Source organism: Suncus etruscus, chromosome 8 (genome assembly GCF_024139225.1).
Source record: "Suncus etruscus isolate mSunEtr1 chromosome 8, mSunEtr1.pri.cur, whole genome shotgun sequence".
Classification (NCBI taxonomy): domain Eukaryota; kingdom Metazoa; phylum Chordata; class Mammalia; order Eulipotyphla; family Soricidae; genus Suncus; species Suncus etruscus.
The window spans coordinates 48,156,036-48,171,411 of NC_064855.1; the positions used below are offsets into that span (position 1 = coordinate 48,156,036).

The 15,376-nt window shown below is 36.6% G+C and overlaps 1 protein-coding gene and 1 long non-coding RNA gene across 2 annotated transcripts in view; both read left to right on the forward strand.

Moving 5' to 3' along the window:
- Positions 1 to 14,571, forward strand: part of BRCA2 (BRCA2 DNA repair associated) — a gene marked incomplete at its 3' end in the record, with an annotated part of 65,447 nt that extends 50,876 nt beyond the window's left edge. Inside the window, 9 exon segments of the mRNA XM_049778464.1 lie at positions 391 to 546; positions 641 to 785; positions 2,323 to 2,444; positions 4,705 to 4,903; positions 5,895 to 6,046; positions 6,126 to 6,264; positions 10,336 to 10,580; positions 12,601 to 12,747; positions 14,020 to 14,571. Coding sequence (XP_049634421.1) covers positions 391 to 546; positions 641 to 785; positions 2,323 to 2,444; positions 4,705 to 4,903; positions 5,895 to 6,046; positions 6,126 to 6,264; positions 10,336 to 10,580; positions 12,601 to 12,747; positions 14,020 to 14,571 — 1,857 coding nt within the window.
- Position 14,572: 1 nt separating this feature from the next.
- On the forward strand, positions 14,573 to 14,869 carry LOC126016328 (uncharacterized). Its single transcript, XR_007498264.1, has 2 exons — positions 14,573 to 14,696; positions 14,822 to 14,869. It is a non-coding gene; the product is annotated as an uncharacterized LOC126016328 (long non-coding RNA).
- Positions 14,870 to 15,376: the final 507 nt, after the last annotated feature.

Below are 15,376 nucleotides of genomic sequence, written 5' to 3' on the forward strand. Positions count from 1 at the left end.
GGGGACCACATGGGATACCAGGATTCAAACCAACCACCTTTGGTCCTGGATGGCTGCTTGCAAGGCAAATGCCACTGTGCTATCTCTCCGGGCCCCCATTCTGTTTAAATTTAAAGCCTCTTTAATTTATTTTCTCTATAATATTGACTTAATTGTAGAATACACAATTTTTTAAAATACTTTATTTTGAAGATATTCTTTTGCACAGGTTTACTTGTTTTTCTTAGTTTTATGAAACTTTTAAAAGCTTTATGAAAATGTTTAAAAATTTTTTCATTTCACCATTTTTATTGCTGACTATATTTAAAGCTTCCTCAAAAGAATGAGAAATGTTATTGCATCTGAAAGAGAATTGAATATTGAAATCAGTTTGTTCATTAATTTGTTTAGATTTCTGCTAACAGTACTCGACCTGCTCGATGGTATACCAAACTTGGATTCTTTCCTGATCCTAGACCGTTTCCTCTTCCACTCTCATCACTTTTCAGTGATGGAGGAAATGTTGGTTGTATAGATGTAATTATTCAAAGAGTATATCCTATACAGGTATGGGACTTTCTTGAAACTTATTAAGTGTTGCTTTTGACACAGTTTGAGTCCTCACTACCATGTATGTTTTTTTTTTTTTGATACATCATAGTGGGTGGAGAAGACATCATCTGGATTATACATATTTCGCAATGAAAGACAAGAAGAAAAGGAAGCAGCAAAACATACAGAGGCCCAACAAAAGAAATTAGAAGCTTTATTTACTAAAATTCAAACAGAATTTGAAGAGCATGAAGGTAAAATAGTATAGTATTTTTATTTTTATTTTTATTTGTATAGTATTGTTTTTGTGTTTTTTGAGAAGAAAGATAGAATTCTAGCTTTTGTTTCTTTGTTTGTTTGTTTACTTATTTATTGGGGTTTTGGTCACATCTGGCAGCACTCCTGGCTCTGTACTCAGAAGTCACTGGGATGCTGGGATTCGAACCGGGGTCCATCCTGTCTTGGCACGTGCAAGGCAAATGCCTTACCGCTGTGCTGTCACTCCAGCCCTTAGAGTTTTAGCTTTTGTAATTAGGTAAATAAATATTTCTTTTGAGTAATAATTGTTTTTCTGTAATCTGAATCTGTTTATTTTTTTTTCTGGTTGCAAAAAATACATAGGTAATCAAATAAGGATTATACTGAAGCCATTACTTTATTCACCACACCAAGATTTTAGATACCATATTTGCCGGCTTATAAGACGACCCTTCACCCCATGAAAAACTTCCTAAAAGTCGCGAGTTATATTATATTCTGGTATACGGCATGCTGAAACTTGTTCCAGCTTCAGGGACGAGTGATCCGCACCCCTCTTACTTTTAAGAAGTAACTTACTTTTAAGACTTTTAGGAAGTTTTTCATGGGTTGAAGGGTCGTCTTATACACCAGCAAATACAGTAATTAAAAATTATAGTAGGCAATAAAATATGACCTACCATTAGCACTTTTTAACAGTTTTAAGTATATATATTCTCTTAAACTTGAGTAGTAAATATTTTTAGTGTCCTTTTTGAAAAAAGTGTCCTTATTAGAAAGAAATACCAAGGACAAAAACTATCTAATTATTTTTCCTTAAGCTATTTGTCTATGTTGGCTTTTTTTATTATTGTATTTTTTCTATTTTTATAACGAGGGCTAGAATCTGTTTTCCTGACATCAGCTTTAATAAGAAAATTATGCTTAACATACATGAAATTACATTTTTTTAAAATTACCACCACTTTTATTACTGATAATTTTAAGTTCTGTGTTTTTCTTGATTTTCTGTGTTATTTTATTTTAGATTCTATAAATATGTTGAAAAGCCAGACTCTTGGTGTTTGATTTGCTTAAAATTATCGCTTGCCTGTTCTGTTTTCATGATTGAACCATAAAATCATTTACTTAAGTCATAATTCACTAATTAAATCATTTTTGTCTTATAGTGTTTCAAGCTATGAATACATTAGTTTCAAATTTTTATAGAAAACTTGCAGCAAATAAGTATTTTTTTAATCTCCATTATTTGTATATTTTTTGTTTGGTTTTCTAGCTTTCAGTATTCCTTAAATTTGTGGTTTAGGGGGCCGGCATGGTGGCGCTAGAGGTAAGGTGTCTGCCTTGCCAGCCAGCGCTAGCCTAGGATGGACGTCGGTTCGATTTCCCCGGCGTCCCATATGGTCCCCCAAGCCAGGAGCGACTTCTGAGCGCAATGCCAGGAGTAACCCCTGAGCGTCACCGGGTGTGACCCAAAAACCAAAAAAAAAAAAAAAAATTGTGGTTTAGCAATATAGTCATTCTTTTCCCCAGAAAAAGCATCAAAACGGTGCAAACCATCACATGCACTAACAAGGCAGCAAATTCATGCTTTGCAAGATGGTGCCGAGCTTTATGAAGCAGTGAAGAATGCCCCAGACCCAGTTGACCTTGAGGTGAGAAAAGAAGAGACACTTAATTCTCACTGTTACTATCTAGTATAGACTTGGAAGTCCTTGCTATAACCATTTGACAAGAGAAAGGTATTAAGGTCATCCAGATAGGAAAAGAAATTAAGCTCTTTTTGTGGCTGGCATCATACTGTACTTAGACAGCCTTAAAGATTTGCTGATCAAGCTCCTAGAAATAATAGACTTACAGTAAAATGGCAGGCTATAAAATCAACACACAAAAAAAGACACTTAATATTTTATTCATTACAGTGAAAGCTATAGATGTTCTTCCCAACAACAACAAATCATGATAAGATTCTGTGTATCACAAACAGAATCTGTTCTCGAGTCCTCTGATCTGACAAATCAATGGACATATTTCTGATTTTATGTTAGCTAAAGGATAGAAGAACTAAATAATTTTGTAAATGCAGACAAGGACCAGAGAGTTAGTAGAGGGGTTAAGGTGTTTGCTGACCTGAGTTTTAGAGCCAGTAGTAGCCTTTGAGCTCTGCTGAGTATAATGCAAAATAATAATAATAATAATAATTTGCAGGCAGAGTTTTTTCTTGGAGATTTTTTGTTGTTGTTTTGTTAGTTTGGGGTTTTTTGTTTTTACTTGTGCACCACATCCAGTGATACCAGGGATCCAACACAGGTCAGCTGCATACAAGGCAAGTACCCTATCTGTTGTACTTCTAGCCCCTCGTTCTTCTAGATTATCTTAAATCTTATTATCTTAAAATAATTTTTCTTCCCAGTGTGTATGTTGATTTTTATAAGACTTCTGAATCACATAATGATTTTTTTTAATTATGTCCAATATGAACACTAAATAAAAAACTTTTTCATCAGGGTTCAGAGATTTTATACTCACCTTTTCCAGTATAAATTGGGGTTTTCAATGTGTAAGGTGGGCTGCAAAGATGCTTTGTATTACAAAGTACAGACTTTGCATGAAGGGAGCTTTGGTTATCTTCTCCAGCACTACATAAGTTTCTCTAGCACATCAGGAGTGGCCCCTGAATATTGAGCTAGGAGTAACCCTTGAACACCTTCAAGTATGATCCAAAAGCAAAAAAGGTATAAGATAGTCTAGTATGATCTCTGTCGCAATTTCATTTCTTTGTTTTCTGGTTTTTTGCTTTTATATACTAGGTGAGATTTTCAACCATCATCCTTTTTTCAACCCTCTTCCCCTACACATACAGGAGGTACAGGTAGAAATTTGCTGAAATATGGGGCCGGAGGTGAGGCTCTGCCTTGTAAGTGCTAGCCTAGGATGGACTGCGTTTCGATCCTCCAGTGTCCCATATAGTCCCCCGAAGCCAGGAGTAACCCCTGAGTGTCAAACGGGTGTGGCCAAAAAATAACAAGAAAAAAGAGAAAAAAAAGAAATTTGCTGACATAATTGAGAGAGAAGTGTAGAGGCGAAGATAGGTGTTTTTAAAATATATAATTTGGCAGGGGGAGAGGGAGCGCAACACCCTGCGATACTGTTACTCCCAGCTTTGCACTCAGGAATCACTCCTAGCAGTGCTGGGGGACCATGTAGGATGCCAGCAATTGAACCCAGGTTGACTGCATGCAAGGCAAACACATTACCCTCTATACTATTTCTCCAATCCCTTTAAAATTTTTAATTATATTAGCATACCAAAGAGTTCATGATATACTACCATAGGGGGATCAGAATTCTTGGACCTTTTCAACTACACCCTCTCAATAAACATCTACAAGTTCTTTCTCTTGTAAACAATAGTAAGTATTTAATAAGATTTTTGGAAGGGTTTTATGACTGAATGTATTTTCCACACAAAAATCCCTTTTTGTTTTGTTCTGTTTTATTTTGTTTTCTGTTTTTAGACCATACCTGGTGATACTCAGGGCTTTTTCCTGACTCTGCACTCAGGAATTATTCCTGAAGTGCTTGAGAGCCATATAGGATTCCAGGGATCAAACTCAGGTTAGCTGCATGTAAGGCAAATGCCCTACCCACACAGCACTACTTCTCCAGCCTTACAAAGATCCATTTCTAAGATAATAGGGAGCATTCAAATATCAGCCATTTATTATATTAACAAAGATTAGTAAACAGTTAATGCACCTGAAAATATTTTCATGTGTTATTCTGAGTGCATTAATTTCATTTTTATATTGTCATACCCGTAAAGTGAATTTAATTCATTTGCAATGAATGAGGTTCTTGTTTTGTTTTGTTTTGTTTTTCAGTAACATCTAACTTATATGTAAATATTTACAGGGTTATTTCACTGAAGAGCAGTTAAAAGTCTTGAATAATCATAGACAGTCATTGAATGACAAGAAGCAAGCACAAATCCAGTTGGAATTCAAAAAAGCTATGGAATCTACTGAACAAGGGGAACAAATTTTATCAAGAGATGTTAAAACTGTGTGGAAGTTGCGTATCATAGGCTTTGAAAGAAAAGAAAAATGTTCTGGTGAGTTTATAATGTTATTATTTTGTTTAGTTAAAAAATTATCTCAGGGCCAGAGTGATAGCATAGCAATATGGCATTTGCCTTGCATGCAGACGACCCAGGACAGACCTGGGTTCCATCCCAGGCATCCTATATGGTCCCCCTAGCCTGCTCGGAGTGATTTTCTGAGTGCAGAGCCAGGAGTAACCTGAGCACCACTGGGTGTGGCCCCAAAACAAAATAAAGATTATCTCAGGGGCCACAGCAGAAGTTCAGCAGGTAGGGAGGGCATTTGCCTTGCAGATGGACAACCCAGGTTCAATCCCTATATAGTCCCCCAAGCCTGCAGGCCTAATTCCTGAGCAAAAAGCCAGGAGTAAACACTGAGCATTGCCTGGTGTGGACCAAAACTAAACAAAAAAATTATCTCATTATTTCACACAGCCAACCCATTTTCTTTCTTTTTTCTTTTTTTAATTTCTTTTATTTATTTATTTATTTATTTATTTTTGGTTTTCGGGCCACACCCAGCGGTGCTCAGGGGTTACTCCTGGCTATCTGCTCAGAAATAGCTCCAGGCAGGCATGGGGACCATATGGAATGCCGGGATTCGAACCAACCACCTTAGGTCCTGGGTCAGCTTGCTTGCAAGACAAACGCCACTGTGCTGTCTCTCCGGCCTCCTGCCAACCCATTTTCAATCCCTGGCCTCCCATATAATTCACCAATGCCTCACAAGAAATGTAATAGAGGGTTGCATAAGAGCAGAGCCAGGAAGTAAGCCCTGAGCGCCACTAGTATGGCCAATAAGAAAAATTTATCTCATTGATAAAATGATTTCATATGTTCAATAAGTTGTAGATTTAGCATATATCACAGGATTAAAAAGGGCTACTAATGCCCACAGAATAATTATATATTCTAAGATGTTTATTATCAGCCTTCATTTTTTAAACAGGCATTTTAATGGTTATCAGTTCTTCTATTCTATCTTTTTTCTCTTTATATATAGTTTTGTTGACTATCTGGCGTCCATCATCAGACTTATATTCCCTGTTAACAGAGGGGAAGAGATACAGAATCTATCAGCTTGTAACATCAAAATCTAAAAGAACTAAAATGCAATTAACAGCAACAAAAAAGACTCAGTATCAACAACTAGAGGTAAATTTTCATTATAAGTTTTCAATTTTAGAAGATACATATTAGTTTTATTTATTAAAATATGAATTTATTTCTGTAGGTTTCAGATGAAATCCTATTTCAATTTTATCAGCCAAGGGAATCTGTTCCCTTCAACAAACTATTGGATCCAGATTTTCAGCCACCTTGTTCTGAAGTGGACCTAGTAGGATTTGTTGTTTCTATTGTGAAAAAAATAGGTAATGTACAGTTTTGTTTTATTTTTCATTGATTTGTCATTAGTTAATAATATGGAATTTATTATCATATTTGCTATTCTTACATGCCCAGATTTTTAGTACAAGCTGCCATCAAAAGTCGCTGTTACTTCATTACTATTACCTTCCCACTTCCTTTTTTCTAATAACTTTCTAATTATAGCTATCTTGAAATCCATTTTGTTTTTTACCAGTTCATATACTTATATTACCTTCCCACTTCCTTCCTTCTAATAACCTTCTAGTTACCATAGCTTTCTTAAAATTAATTTTGGTTTTTACCAGTTCGTATACTTAAGTAATTCACAACTTTTTGTTGAGTTGATTTTTTTTTTTTTTTTTTTTTGATGTTTGGGTCACATCTGGCAGCACTCAGGAGTTACTCTAGCTCTGCACTCAGAAGTCGCTCCTAGCAAGCTCGGGGGGGACCATATGGGATCCTGGGATTCGAACTGGGATCCATCCTGTGTTGGCCGTATGCAAGGCAAACGCCTTACGACTGTGCTATGCTATCGTTTAGGTCCCTTGAGTTGGTTTTTTTATATTGGGGTTGAATTCCATAGGTTTTTTGCTGTTGATTTTTTTGTTTTGGGTTTTTTGTTTGTTTGTTTGTTTGTTTTTTGGTTTCTGAGTTACACCTGGCAGCACTTGTAGTTACTCCTAACTCTATGCTCAGAAATCGCTCCTGCCAGGCTCGGGGGACCATATGGGATGCCAGGATTTGAACCACCGTCCTTCTGCATGCAAGGCAAACGCCTTACCTTCATGCTATCTCTCCAGCCGAATTCCATAGTTTTTCATATATTTTGGGTATTAAACACTTACTAGATATAAACAAGTAGTGTAAATATCTTCTTTAAATTGTTAGGTCACATTTATATTTTTTCTGCTATGTTAAGCCTTTTATTTCATTTGAGATCCCAGTTGTTTACTCTTGTTTTTGTTTCATTTGACATTGGTGTTCGTCTTCAATGTTCTGATGATGAGGTTCTAGAGGATTATCTCCTAAGTTTTCCTCAGTGTATTTTGTAACTTGGGGTCTGTTATATTTTGAGTTTCTTGCTTTGTTTTGGGGGGGATAGCATTCAGCAATGCTCAGGGATTACTCATAGTAGAGACCATATGCGATGCTGGGAATGAACCCTGGTTAGCCACCTGTGGGACAAGCATCCTACCTGTTGTACTGTCTCTCTCCAGCCTCCCCTTTTTTGTTTTGTTTTAATTGAATCACCATGAATTATTGAGTTACAAAGTTATTCATGATGGAATTCCAGGCATACAATATCTCAACATTATCCACTACCCTCCACCAATGTCTCTAGTGTCCTTCCTGCCCTTCAGCTTCCCACTGTGGAGGCACTATTTTCTTTTTCTATTTTCCTTTTAGGCACTACTATTACTGATGGAATATTATACATATCACTTTACCTTCTTTCAGCACTTAGTCCTGGTCTAGAGTGACCACTTCCAGCTTTATCACTGTTGTAGTGGATCATTCCCTGACCTATCCCACCCCTCCCTTCCGTGTCGGCTACCCTCCTGGAGAGTCCTGGCACCAACTTGATAGACTTTAATGGGAGCAGCATACTTTATCTTAGGTATGTCCTGTTTTTCTTTTTTGTTGCTTTTTTTTGTTTTGGGGGGTCCATACCTAGCGCCACTCAGGAGACTATATGGGATACAAGGGATCGAACCCAGGTTCGTCCCAGGTCAGCATGTGCAAGGCAAATGCCCTACTGTTGTGCTATCATTCCAACCCCTATGTCCTGTTTTTCTTTTTTTTTTTTTTGGGGGGGGGGGGTTGGGTCACACCCGGCAGTGCTCAGGGGTTACTCCTGGCTCTACGCTCAGAAATCGCTCCTGGCAGCCTCAGGGGACCATATGGCATGCTGGGATTCAAACCACCGTCCTTCTGCATGCAAGGCAAATGCCATACCCCATGCTATCTCTCTGACCTATTATTTCTAAGGCTATTAGAAATAAGGCTATTCTTCCTGTTTTTCTAAAGGTTGGTGCAGTTGGCTAATCCTGTTTTTGTAAAAATGTCGGGACAAGACAATTTGTGTTTTTCCCTTGTCATTATTAAGTGTTATCAATGTACATTCTTTTACTTAATGAGGGCGAGGCTGGAAATTCAAACTAGGGGTACAACACTGCTCCCACTAAGGGCCAGTTCACCTGCTCTTCATGTCCACTGTTGTCAAGTGTTATTCCCCTACTATATTTCTTTATATCCTGAATATGTGTGAGATCATTCAGTGTCTGTTCCTCTCCCTCTGACTCATTTCGTTCAGCATGATACACACCATTCATGTAGCCATGTATCAGCAAATTTCATGACCTCATCTTTGATTTTGGCCAAGTATTCCATTGTGTATATGTGCTATAGCTTCTTTATTATTTATTTTTTTTATTAATAATAATTATTTATTATTGGGCTATTTTCAGATTCTGGCTATTAGGAACAGTGCTGCAATGAACATAGGAGCACAGATGTCTTTTTTGGCTTTCATTGATCTTTAAGCTAAAAAACATTTAGATTTGTGTATCAGATAATTAGAACTGGGCCAGAAAGATCGATACTGTAGGTAGGGTGCTTGCCTTGAATGCAGCTGACCCAGGTTCTATCTCCAGCATCTCATGGTTATTCAAGTTTCCTGGTCCTGAGAGTAGAAACAGGGTGATTCCTGAATGCAGAGCCCAAGAGTAAGTTCTCTGTACCACCAGATGTGACCCAAAACACCACTCCACACCCCCCACAAATTATAACTTCTGACTTGTTAGTACTTTGAAACTAACAGAATTTTCTTCCTCTAACATATATTAAACTAAGTAAAGAAGAAAAGAAATTGTTTGCCAAAACATTCTTTCTCAAACTAGTGAAGTGATGTAAATTTTGGGATTGTGTTTGAAAGGTATATGAAATGTTCTTGTAGTTCTAAGAATCAGGTCTAACACATACACAAACAAGATTCCCAGAGAATATTTTCCCCTCATCCTCTTTCTTATCCTTATCATTCCAGGGCTGTTTCTCTTTTCTCACCCACACCATATCCCTATAGCTTCTGGGATTTCAGTGGTCAAATGCATGTATATTTTCTTATGTCCCCTTCTAATAATTCTTTTTTTGGGGGGAGGGAGGTCACACTCGGCAGTGCTCAGGGGTTACTCCTGGCTCTATGCTCAGAAATTGCTCCTAGTAGGCTCGGGGGACCATATAGGATGCTGGGATTCAAACCACCTTTCTTTTGTTTGAAAGGCAAACGCCCTACCTCCATGCCATCTCTCTGGCCCCAATTTATTCTTTTTTTGGTGGTGGTTTTATTCTTCTAATAATTAGAAATTATTTCATAAAAATATTTTTATTCTATTGCATAACTGTAGAGTAGTGCACCATTGTATGAACATACCATTATATAGCCAACTATGTTTCTGGGAGGTCTGAACCTCATTGAGATCTATAAAATAAATATGTTTCAGTAAATCATTTTATACACAAATAATTTCATACACAATTGCATGAACCTTCTTAAAATGTATTTTACAATTTGGGGAAGTATGTTGTAATAGAATACCGTAAGATTGCTGGGTGGAAAGAAAGATAATTGTATACATGGCTGTGCTTTATTGTTCTTTTTTTTTTCCACTAGAAGGGCTTTGCAAATTTGTATTCCTACCAGCAGAATATGAGCATTACCTAACTTCCCCACAAACTCAATAACAGAGTGTGTTACTGCAGTGAAATTTTAGCACCATAAACAAGTAAATTTGGAAATACCAAGTTTTCTCTCAATTTAGTTTTTATCTATTTTTTACCATTAGACTATCAAAATGAGCATCTAAGAGATCAGAGAGATGGTACAGTGGGTAGGGCATTTGCCTTGCACACAGCCAACTCAAGTTCAATTCCCCAGTATCCCATATGTCCCATCTTAAGTGATCTCTGAGCACATAACCAAGAGTAAGCCCTAAGCACAACTAGGTTTAGCCCAATCCTTAAAACACTTTTAATTTATCTAATACAGGTGTACTAATTTTTTTGTTTTGTTTTAGGTCTTGCTCCTTTGGTCTATTTATCAGATGAATGTCATAATTTATTGGCAATAAAGTTTTGGATAGATATTAATGAAGACATAATTAAACCTCATGTATTAATTGCTGTAAGCAATCTGCAGTGGCGAACAGAATCCAAATCAAGAATTCCTACTCTATTTGCTGGAGATTTTTCCATGTTTTCTGCCAATCCAAGAGAAAGACATTTTCAAGAGACATTTCATAAAATGAAAAATTCTGTTGAGGTAAACTTAGTTTTAGCATTGTTGCACATTTATATGTCCCTATTTTGATTGATTAACACAAAAGTGCTGAATTTTTATAAAAATTGAATCATTGAGGTATAATATGTGATATTTCAATATTAATTGAGGGAGAAATGATTGATTTAAAGGAAATTCAGATAAGAAAGTTGTGAAATGAATGATCAGAACTGCAGACCATGCAGACAAACAAAAAAATGGTAACAAGAAAAATAAGGGTTACCTGTGGCTGGCAACATTTGACAGTATAAATTAATAATATTTAGACTTCAAATTCATATTAAGTTATCTAGTGTTTTATACCATTAATATGTCCTTGAATTAAAGTAATTCCTTATAGATAAAAATAAACTCAAATTTGTTTTACTAGATCATAATATGCATCTTATTTTATTTATTTATTTATTTTTTTGGTTTTTGGGCCACACCCTGCAGTGCTCAGGGGTTACTCCTGGCTGTCTGCTCAGAAATAGCTCCTGTCAGGCACGGGGGACCATATGGGACACCGGGATTCGAACCAACTATCTTTGGTCCTGGATCGGCTGCTTGCAAGGCAAACGCCACTGTGCTATCTCTCCGGGCCCCCATAATATGCATCTTGTGCTTATATACTAAATAGTTTATAGTCATATAGCCAAGTTGATCAAATCAAGATTCATACTTCAGTTATCTCCTACCTTAAACTGTTTGGGTTACAAAAAATTTGGCAGTGGTAAATGAAGTAAGATCAAAAATTAATCAGGAATCAACTACAGGGCTGGAGTTATAGTGTAGCGGTAGGGCACTTTGCCTTGCACACGGCTGACCCAGTTTGGACCTGGGTTCAATCCCCGACATCCCATATGGTTCCCCAAGCCAGGAGTGATTTCTGAGTGCATAACCAGGAGTAACCCCTAATCGTTATTGGGTGTGGCCCAAAAAACACAATAAAATCAACTACATATTGATGTGTTTACGCCAACACCTTCTGCTGTATTCCATTTCTCATGTGAAAAAGGGTAGGGTCTTGGATAGAAAAAGTTACTGAGCTATCCATGTAAAACCCAAACAATTGGCTGCTATCTAGCTTCCCAATAAATTCTTGGATTTTATAAAATGCTGCCTGGTAAAGAATTGACTTAATTTCACAGAGGGGACCACATATTCTAGCAGCCCTGGAATTGAGGGAAGAGGATATGGGAGGTAGGACAAAAATGGAGGTGTAGGGAAGACAATTTGGTGATGGGAATCCCCCCTGATTTTATGTAAATATGTACCTAAAATATTGTTGTCAACAATATGTAAGCCACTATGATCAAAATAAAAATTATATTAAAAAAAGAATTGACTTAATTCATTAGTTTATTATTTTAAGTATATTATCAAAATTTATGTAAGTAAATTTTCTTTATTTTTGGTTTGGGGACATATTCATCTGTGCTCTAGAGAGTAGTGCTGGAATTCAACCAGGTTGGCTGCATGCACTATCCACTATCTCTCCAACATCTAAAATTACATTTTAAATGTTAACCATTATAAAGGAAACATATGTCTTATGTTACCTATAGACTCAGTACACCTAATGAAAAATGGCACTGACTTATCTGGTTCTAAATTGAGAGTGATGGGGTCAGGGAGATAGTACAAGGATTAAGGCACTTTCCTTGCATGTGGGTTTTGTTTTGTTTTTATTATTTTTGTAAGAGTTTACACAGGGGCCCGGAGAGATAGCACAGCGGTGTTTGCCCTGCAAGCAGCCGATCCAGGACCAAAGGTGGTTGGTTCGAATTCCGGTATCCCATATGGTCCCCCGTGCCTGCCAGGAGCTATTTCTGAGCAGGAGTAACCCCTGAGCACCACCGGGTGTGGCCAAAAAAAAAAAAAAAAAGAGTTTACACAGAAGGGATATGTGTGCTAAAGAGGAAGGCTGGGTGGTGATCTGGTTTTTTTGTTGTTGTTTTTATGGGACTTGTTTTAGTGTGTTTGTCTCTTACAAAACAGCTTTTCCCATTTTTTTTCTTAGAATATTGATATGTTTTGCAATGATGCAGAAAACAAGCTCATGTGTATGCTTAACACAGATGATCCCAAGTGGTCCACCCCAACTAAAGACAATATTTCAGAGTCACACAGTGTCCAGCCAGGTCTTGATACAGGGAATAAGTTTCAGGTAAGTTATGTAAATTAAAAATATTTACAAATATTTTACATGAAGACAACAGTATATTGTATTATTGTATACCTATTCAATGTTATATACCTAATAAATATGTTAAAGTGTAACTTAACTTAATCCAAAAATGTAGTTATTATATGACTGATAAATATTCTCTGAAAATTAAATTTTATTTAATTTAGGGTTTAGAGCAATAGCACAATGAGTAGGGCATTTGTCTTACATACAGTAACCCAGATTTGATCCCCTGCATCTCACTCATATGGTTCTCTGAACCTGCCAGGAGTGATTCTTAGCACAAAGTCAAGAGCAGCCCTGAGTGTCACCAAGTATGGCCCAAAAACAAAAAACATTATTTAATACTGTAAGGCCAAATTTTACTGAAAAATGCTTTCATTTTTTTGCATATCAAATATTTATGATGGAAGACATTTTTGCAAATTTTTTTGTTATGAAGGCTAGCAGATTAGAGTTGTTTTTGATTTAGGGTAATTCTAAATTGATTTAGCTCTTTATGTCACAATAAATGCATGCAAAGCTAAAGTCTGTAATAATTATCAAGTATTTAACACTTGCTAGCCATATTAACTGACCTAATCTTAACAACTATCTGAACTCAAGCAGCATATGTCTTGGAAATAGTTTTAAAATGTTTATCATCATATAACCGATTGATAAAGAAAGATAATAAGGCATAAACCATTTGCATTAATCTTTTTGTATTTTACTGGGGAAGAGGTTAAGGCCCACCTAGCAAATGCTCCAGAGTTACTACTATTGGGTCTACTATCTCTCCTGCCCCTAGTTTTTATCTTTCTTTTCATGTCTCTTTTGACAAACAGGGATGTTGTGCCACTCTCAGCAGTGCTCAGGAATTACTTTTGGCTCTTTGCTTAGGGATCGCTCCTGGTGGTATTCAGGGGATCAACTTCCATACTTCCATAAAGCCCTTCATGCTATTTTTTTATCCTATGATGCAAAATTATTTCTCTCTGGAGTAAGAATAATAATACAAATGTCCTTAGGGTGCCGCCCAGTGGACAGGGGTGCCTGCCAGCAACAGTGCCCCTTTCCCAGCCAGAGCAATAAAGTTTAACACCCAGAAAAAAAATTAAAAAATAATAAAAATATGAATGTCTTTAAATTATCTGACCTATTAACCATTAAGGAATGAGAATGTGAGTGGTATTGGTATGTTTTAGAAATTCTAATGAACTTGATATTATCATACTGGTATATATCACTAGTTTTTTATATTTTTATTAGATGTCTACTATCAATTATCAGAGTCCTTTATTACTTTGTAAGACAAAAGGAAAATCTGTTTGCACACCTGTATTAGCCCAAGTGACCTCAAAATTGTGTCATAATGAGGAGGAGACTGATGATCCAAAAACTTGCAAAAAGAGAAGAGCCTTGGATTTCTTGAGTAGGCTACCTTTACCTCCACCTGTTAGTCCCATATGTACATTTGTTTCTCCAGCTGCACAGAAGGCATTTCAACCACCACGACATTGTGGCAACAAATATGAAACACCTTTAAAGAAAAGAGAATTGAATTCTCCTCAATTAACTCCACTTAAAAAGCTTAATGACAGTTCTCTTGTAGAAAGTGATTCAATAGCTGATGAAGAACTTGCATTGATAAATACTCAAGTCCTTTTGTCTGGTCCAGCTGAAAATCGCCTTATACCTACTGAATCTACTGGGACTGGTCCTTCTCATTCAAAAAATTATCTCAGACTGAAAAGGCATTATACTGCACCTGTAGTCAAAGAACAAGAGAATTCCCATGATAGAATGAAAGAAGATGACATGAGTATCAGCAAAAATGCATCTGGAAAATTGCAGAGACAACAAAAACTTGATAATAAATTAGTTACTGATAGTAAATTAGATCTTTCCAACTTGTAAGACATCAAATTGCACTTCAGTATTGTATAGTGAGAAAACCAATGAAATTGTTCTATATTCCTAAGCACTGTTATATAGAATACTCATTATATAGAATACTCATTGTCTGCTTCTGTGCTTTTATTTTGATTAACAAATCAAGAAATATCTAAAGTCCTTATGACTGGTAGTATCATTAAATGTGTAATATTTTACAAATAAATATCAGTATACCTTTCACTTTCAGATTGTGTCCTAATTAAGTAGTGACACTAGCTTTTTAAATCAAACTATTTGGATTCATAGGATTTCTTTTAGTTGTTTGGGATTTTGTTTTTGTTCTCCAGAAGTAACATATTATGAAACTATTTCCTTTTAGTACCATATTATGAAATTTTCCCTTAGTTTGTATGTTAGCTGTATGGGTCCATCCTGATCAAAATTCAGAGTGATTAAAATATTACAGTGGTGTTTGTTTTTTTGTTTTTGGGCCACACCCAGTGGTGCTCAGGGGTTACTCCTGGCTGTCTAATAGCGCCTGGCAGGCACGGGGGACCATATGGAACACCAGGATTCGAACCAACCAACTTTGATCCTGGATTGGCTGCTTGCAAGCAAACGCCACTGTGCTATCTCTCCAGGCCCAAAATTTGGCTTTTTTTTTTTTTTTGGTTTATCGGGCCACACCCCTTTGATGGTCAAGGGTTACTCCTGGCTAAGCGCTCAGAAA